The sequence below is a fragment of the Verticillium dahliae genome, genomic scaffold (genome assembly GCF_000150675.1).
Source record: "Verticillium dahliae VdLs.17 supercont1.10 genomic scaffold, whole genome shotgun sequence".
Lineage (NCBI taxonomy): Eukaryota > Fungi > Ascomycota > Sordariomycetes > Glomerellales > Plectosphaerellaceae > Verticillium > Verticillium dahliae.
This window is the reverse complement of record NW_009276922.1, coordinates 55,702-63,270: the sequence shown is the minus strand read 5'-3', so window position 1 is coordinate 63,270 and position 7,569 is coordinate 55,702. Positions and strand designations below refer to the sequence as shown.

Below are 7,569 nucleotides of genomic sequence, written 5' to 3'. Positions count from 1 at the left end.
TGGGGCCGCGGAGCGGTCGATCGAAAGACGCAGAGCCAAACTCAATCCTGAGGCCCAATGCGGGATGAAGCGAAAGACGTACTATGTACAGCAGCTCAGTCAACTGCAGTGCTGGGACTTGATGGAGTACGTGCCAAGACCGCAGTGGTGTCGTATGAGATTACTCCCCTCTCTTGAGTGACCTAGGTACGGGCAAGTTAATGTCGGGTGCTGATGGGTGCTGATGGTGTTCGGGTTTGAATCCTCGCAGGAAGGGAAGGGCAACTCGGCGTCTAGTGGGCATGAACAGTTCAAAGTCAATTACGGTAGTGCGTGGCGGCGGGATGATCAGGTCTGGTCGGGGTAACTGAGGCAGGTAGCGTAGGTAGGTATCTACCTACCTAGGTCCTAGGGAACGCGACGAAGGGAGCGGAACGAAGAGAAAGAGCAACTGGCACGATGCCTGGGCGAAGGGGCAGGTGGCATGGATCAGAGTTTTCACACTCTTGCCGGCCCATGATGAAACTGGCTTGACGGCTCCGAGTTTGCACTGCGGTCAAGGGCGAAAGGGAAGTTTCCATCGGCCGAGGTCCTACCCACTGACTGGCCTGTGCCGTCTGATCCTTGCCAGCCCTGGCGCCTCTGATCTTATCAGATCATCAGATAAAATTCCCTCACCCCCACTTGATCCACTCTCCGTCCAATCATGGGGGTTCGTGGCACCCGAACCACTTTCCACCGCGAGCAAGCACATCGTCTCCTCGTCATTTCATCGTCTCGTCACCCTACGAGCTCCACGACGACCATGCCTCATTCAGATCTTTTCCGGCACATCCTCGCGCTTGTGCCCAGTCCTGGATACTACTCTCCGCTCTCGGAGCTGACCGGCGCGTCTTGGGCTCTCGTTTGATGTGGTCCCTCTGGTTCTCTAGTTTCCCCTCTGCCCCACGTCTTCGTTTCTGGCCCAGCTTCCAATCCCGCCGATCATTCCATCCCGTCTCCGGCCATGACAACGACATGGAGGCCATCTCAACGGGGCCCGTGAGACCACAGCCAGCCCCCGCGTCAGACCCTGGATTGGATCTTATCAGATCCGAAGATAACCCCGAATTCGAGTTCGCGGCGGATCTGTCCAAGGGGCCCCTGCAATCCAGCCTGAACATGGCATCACGGGCCTCGCTTGCAGATTCTTCAAGCCCTTGACTACCCGCAGCATGCTCCAGGCCTCGCTGGCGCCGAGGAGGAGCGCCAGCAGGAGGAGCGCTCCGTAATTGCCTCTTCCCACTTACCGAACCGAACACGACCGAGCACTGCTGCTGAGCATGCTTCATACCCTTTTGTATGTGCCATATCATCGAGGGCTGATGCGCAATGGCTATCGCCTTCTGCCCTTGGCAAGGCCCAGCCACACTTGGCCGCCGCCGAGGCGATCACAGCAATATCAAGACGGCCGCAACGTCATTCAGCATAGCAATTGTGTGCGTGCGTAGACCGCTACGTATTGGAAGGCGCACTACCTAGGAACGCGGCCCTACCTACGACTGACGAGCCACACACACACACGACCACACACCATCGTCGCTCTCGGGACTCAGCACAAGCACTGATCTTCTCCCGATCCACTGCACATGCCGAACATCGACCCTTACTTTTTTCTCACAAGCCTTGCCATTACCCAATGGCCAGCTGCCAAGCAGGGACTACCCGGACATCGCTCCATACTGCCGTACAGTGGTCCCTGAAGACCCCCCCTGTCCTGGGCGCTACTCGAACGACGATGGAAACCCTGCAGCCCCTCACCACGTCAAAGGAGGGCATCTGAAGCCGAGCTCGACTGCATCTGGGTCGTCTTCTGCACACCACCTGCCTCATGGCGATGAGACGCTGCAGCTGTGCGCCCATTAGCCTGACATGTCGTCCCGACGAACAGCAAGGGGGGGTGTGGGCACGGGTGTGAGTGCAGTCATGCTGTGAGTAGACCGAACAGGAGAAGAGAGAGAGGAGGCAAGGAAGAAAAAAAAAGATGCCATGCGGATCGGCTGTCCTAATGCCCTCGGCTTGTCGTCGCAACTCCGACAGTGTCTATGATGAACCTCGTGCGATGCCTCCACACCCCTCCCCCCCCCCGCCAGCGACGGCGACCCTCGTCTGCCCATGGTGGTGAAACTTAAGATGACTCTACTGTGTCTTCGTCAGTTGCCTGCACTACATATTACCCCTCAGGTCGCCCGTCCGTTTTTTTAATCCATCTATTTTCTTCCCTCCCTCCTCGTCCTTAGCATTGCTACCGGTCGCTGACATTCACACATACCTGACTACCCCATTCTACCCACTTCATCTACGTCACCAGCACAACCCGCCTGCGCGTCTGGAACTTTACCACCTCGCGCATTCGGCCAATACTTGTAGTCGAATAACCAACCTTGAGTCGTCTATTCGAGTGTTGGGCGCCTAGCAGCACATTGTTTGATTCCGCATAAGTTCGTTGGCAGTCCACCCACAGCCTGGAAGCTTTTTGTCATTCGTTGCGACGATAGGAAGCTAGCTTGAATCTGCCTGCCAAATCACCGGAGACGCCGTTCGACCCGCACCACCGGCCACATTTGTCATTAATTCCCGCTCATCATGTCTCCTCATCTCGACACGCCCATGAGCACCACAGAGGCCTCTGAAGCCATCCAGAGCTTCTCGGCTTTCAGCAATGGCGGGGCCGTCCAGAACAGCACCGCTGTGAACGGTTTCAACGGCACCAGCAACGGCAACGGCCACGCTGCTCCCACACAATCCTCTCGCGCCCTCAAGTCAAACCTTCAGCCCACCGACCCCAGTGAGCTTCATGACCTGGTCTGCGTTGGCTTCGGCCCCGCCAGTCTGGCAGTCGCTGTCGCCATGCACGACAACCTGGCCGCCGGCAACCCACTCGTCCCCAACGCCACTGAGAAGCCCAAGGTCCTCTTCCTCGAGAAGCAGCCTCGTTTCGCGTGGCATGCCGGCATGCTGCTTCCCGGAGCCAAGATGCAGATCTCGTTCATCAAGGACATGGCTACGCTGCGCGACCCCCGCTCACACTTTACCTTCTTGAACTACCTCCATCACGCTGGCCGTCTTGTTGAGTTCACCAACCTGGGAACCTTCCTCCCCTCGCGAGTCGAGTATGAAGACTATCTCCGCTGGTGCGCCTCTCACTTTGACGACGTTGTGCAATACCAGCGTGAGGTCGTCTCGGTGTCGCCCAACCCCCAGTCTGAGGGCGCTGTCAAGACTTTCACCGTCAAGTCACGCAATGCCAAAACAGGCCAGGTCACCACTGTCCAAGCGAGGAACGTTCTCATCGCCGCCGGTGGACGGCCTCTGATTCCGAAGAGCCTTCCCGCTGCCAGCCCCAAGGTCATTCACTCCTCACAGTACGCTCACCAGGTGCCCAAGATTCTCAAGAACACTCAGGCGCCCTACCGCGTCGCCGTCGTCGGTGCTGGCCAGAGCGCTGCCGAGATCTTCAACAATGTTCAGAAGCTGTACCCCAACTCAAAGACGTGGCTCGTCATGCGCTCCGAGTTCTTGAAGCCGAGCGACGACTCTCCCTTGTAAGTTCCATGCACAGCACACTAGCCCTCCGTCCCGTTCCATTGGCTAATGGACACTGTCGCAGCGTCAACTCGATCTTCAACCCCTCCTACACAGACTCCCTGTACCCCCGCTCCCAACAATACCGCCGTGCTCTCATCAAGGATGCCAAGGCGACTAACTATGGCGTCGTTCGCCTCGAACTCATTGAGCATCTCTACGAAGTCATGTACGACCAGAAGCGCGAGTACGGCGATGATGAGCGCCAGTGGCCTCACCGCATCCTCAACGGAAGGAGCATCGTCAGCGTCAACGAGGGCAACCACGAGTCCGACAGGCTTCAGCTGCACGTGCGACGTGTCGAGGACAGCTTCAACCAGAGCGGCATCACTGATGAGTTCCTTGAGCAGGGGCCTAGCAGCGAGGAAATTCTCGACGTCGACCTCATCATTGCTGCTACTGGCTACCAGCGCAATGCTCACGTTGACATGCTGCGCGACAGCTGGAACCTTCTTCCCGAGACTCAGCCCGTGAGCTCCGGCCCGCGTGAGCAGGTCGACGGATGGGAGATCTCCGAGGGTAACGTCGACTCTGGTTCGAGGAAGCTCGAGGTTGGACGCGACTACAAGGTCCGCTATGCGCCTGGCGCCATCGCCCCTGATGCTGGTGTTTGGCTGCAGGGTTGCTGCGAGGCCACCCACGGCGTAAGTTTGCATTTTCCGATTCGATTTTCTTCAACTATACTAATGGTTGCCTTTAGCTGAGCGACAGTTTGCTTTCCGTGCTTGCCGTGAGGTCCGGCGAGATTGTTGATTCCATCTTCCCTTCGCCGTCCAAGTCCGAGACAAGCTCGGTCTAACATTACAAATACAATTATTCTTTTCTTGCACAAGAAGCATTAGGGTCATATGACGGCGCGGAACCTTTCTTTTCAATTCATATAGAACCTGGCGATGGTGAAAGGATGTCCATCCGACAGGTTAGATGCGCGTCGATTGATCATGGTATTGATTGGTATGGGTTGCCCAGGCGCAGCCAAAATACGGGAGTTAGGCATTATGAGATTTTGTCTTTAAAACTTTGGGTCACTTTATCAAAAGAGCATTTTCATTTCCTCAACTGGAGATACAACCCTCGCAGCTGACATGACGATATGGAATCGTGAAGGGGCCTGCTATGTTGGGCGAGTGATGCTTGCGTCAGGGTCCACCCGTGTGACAGGTCATTTCAACACTGTAAAGGTGCATTGTGTCGTGACAGCAGTGGCTGATGACACCAGCGGTCGACATCTGACAGTACCATCGCACATTCGCGGCATTCGCGCTCGACGTTACCTACAGAAATGCATGTCGTGATCAAAGTCCAGTCATGACCATGTCGCCCCCCGCGAAGGCAGGACTGATTGCACGGTCGGTCGCTTCGTGCTTCCTATTCAGATTCTCCGCCTCGGCGAAACCGCAAGTCGCCCTCTTCAGACGAAGCGCCAAAGTGCGAGCCTACCAGTAAGCGGCTCTCTCTCGAGGTCTCAGTCGAACGACCGACTCATCAACGTCTCATCATCTAGGCATCGGCTGGGACCCATTGCTGGCAGCATCGAGGAGACTGATGCATCGCCCGTCGCCGCTGTTTGGCGTGAGATCAAGGAAGAGACAACATTGACGCCGGCGCACTTGGACCTCTTTCGCCAGGGAAAGCCTTACTCGTTCACAGACGAGGGGGTCGGTCGCATATGGACGGTCCATCCGTTTGCTTTCCATCTCAAGGATGGCCGAGATGAATCTTGCATCCAGCTCGACTGGGAGAACGAAGGCTGGACGTGGCATGATCCCCTTGACGTCACGGATGATGAGTCGTTTGGAGGCGTGCCGTTCCTCGCGAAAAGCCTACGACGCGTCTGGTTCGAGATGGACCTAGGCGAAGAGAGGGGCAGGATCTTGCGAGAAGGCCTGCTTGTGCTTCGAGACGATCATAGCAGCGGCGCAAGGCAATTGGCCGGCAGAGCCCTCAGAGTGTTCCAGGACATTGTTGCCCTCGGTCATGGCGAAGACATTAATGTCTGGTGGCGGAATGCGAGGTTCGCGGCCTGGCACCTGTGGAAGAATGGCCGCGAAAGCATGGGTGCCGCCATTTTAAATGTTATCATTCGTGCCCTCACGATTGTCGAGAGAGAGGTCCAGCAATTCGGGAGTGACGTGGTTGAAGCTGCTCTCTTGCATTCCATCGCGCGACAGCTCGACCAATATTCCGAAGCACGAGCAGCCACCATTGGGTCCTTCGCGAAGTCTCTTCAGTCGGTGCTCGAAAGAGCCCGGCCCGATACGAAGAGCCCCGTCAAGATTCTCACTCTGTCATCGAGTTCCACCATATTTGAGTCGCTGCAGATGATCGTACAGGAGACGGATATTCCTCTTGACCTTCGCGTGCTGGAGTCGCGGCCACTTTTTGAAGGCGCGCAAATGGCCTCCAGATTAGCCGCCTGCGCTCAGGAACCAACAAAGGCACGGCGTAATGCCGTCTGCGTTACCGTATACTCTGATGCATCAGCCGCCATTGCGAGCCAGGGAGTCGACATTGTGCTTCTCGGCGCTGACCTCATCAGCAGAGAAGGAGACGTCAGCAACAAGACTGGCTCCTTGCCCGCCGTCCTCAGCGCTCGACATGTCTCACCCGGCGTGCAGGTGGTTGTGCTTTCGGAGCGAGAGAAGATCCTTCCATTGGCAGCGCCTGGCCACGCAGAGGAAAACGATGAGGCAGAAATAAAGAGAGCATGGGACCAGGGGACGGACAGTGACGTTAAAGGCCAGGTCGCGATCAAAAATGTCTATTTTGAATGGGTGTCTTCCGATCTGGTCACCACCTATATATCCGAGGACGGAGAGTTGACCCGAGGGATGGTGGCAGAACAGGCGGTTCTGGTTGAACAGCAGGCGGACCGGCTCTTTGCCGAGTCGTGAATGAAGACGAAGCTTCGCCCCCCCCCCCCCCCCCCCCAAAAAAATTCAAAAAGTCCCGGGGACCCCAAGCCGCCCCGAGGGGCCATACTTGGCTCATGCCAGTGCGCTTCCTTCCGCGGTTGCGTCGCGCCTCGCTGACGGTCGCTGTGGCCATCCACGCGACCCAAACGATGCCGGCCACGATGCCATATGCAACTTTGAACCTGGTCTCTGCCCCAGCGATCGCCAGCCCCAATGCCCCCGTTGATGATGCCAAGCGTAATTCCCACTCGTCCGCCTGCTAAATGTAGGTAGGACCAGCCGGTTCGGCGCCCAACTTTCTTGAAGTAACGATGATGCAAGTAGCCCATGATTGGCATCAAAATGAAGACCACGCCCAGCGCACTCCCGATACCAACGTGAGCGACCACCAGGTCGTCGTCGAGCTGCCAGAGTCAGGCACGTGGGTTCACCATGAACGTCCTCTGATTCACTTACAAGGGGAAACCCTCCATCCTGAACCAAATTTACAATGTAGGCACCTAGGCCAATCGAGGCGATGAACAAGGCTAGAGCAGCCAACTGTGTGACGGCGTGAAACCAAATCGACATGCGCCCCGGCACCAGCCTCATCAGAACAGCTCCGAGTGGGAAGAGGGCAACGAATGCGACCAGGGCGAGGATTCCGTGTACCGTCCGCAGATACGAAGCACGTTCGACATCGAACCCCGCAAATCCGGACTGTGACGATGATGATGACATGTCGGATAAGCTCTGGGGGCCGGAGTTGTCAGAGCCACCACCTGAGTTTGGCCCATCAGAGCCTTGCTCTTCGTGATACCATCCTGGCATCCTGAAGGCGTTCACTGTGTATGCTGAGGAATATGTGAGTATGAACAGCCGTGGCATCATCTAGCATCAAGCAGCTGGGAGCAGGGCTTTGTCGGGGGTGACTACCTTGCATTGTGATGAGGCTGGAAGCCACCAGAACGTGTGACAATGGCATTTTTACACGTCGAGAGATCTGGCCATGCATAAATGCAACTGGAGAGATGCTGGTCTCGGAATGCGGCAGGTCCCAGCCCTTTAACAC

General features: G+C 56.7%; 2 protein-coding genes across 2 annotated transcripts; both read left to right on the top strand.

Annotated features, from left to right (window-relative positions):
* Positions 1 to 2,604: 2,604 nt before the first annotated feature.
* VDAG_05313 (L-ornithine 5-monooxygenase) lies at positions 2,605 to 4,402 on the top strand (the record flags this gene model as incomplete). The annotated part of the gene is made up of 3 exons (XM_009652208.1): positions 2,605 to 3,494; positions 3,629 to 4,247; positions 4,304 to 4,402. The coding sequence occupies 3 exons, from the start codon at positions 2,605 to 2,607 to the stop codon at positions 4,400 to 4,402; spliced, it is 1,608 nt and encodes a 535-aa protein (XP_009650503.1).
* A 515-nt stretch (positions 4,403 to 4,917) lies between these two features.
* VDAG_05312 (translation initiation factor eIF-2B subunit family protein) lies at positions 4,918 to 6,497 on the top strand (the record flags this gene model as incomplete). Its single annotated transcript, XM_009652207.1, has 2 exons — positions 4,918 to 5,045; positions 5,108 to 6,497. The coding sequence occupies 2 exons, from the start codon at positions 4,918 to 4,920 to the stop codon at positions 6,495 to 6,497; spliced, it is 1,518 nt and encodes a 505-aa protein (XP_009650502.1).
* Between the last annotated feature and the right edge of the window lie 1,072 nt (positions 6,498 to 7,569).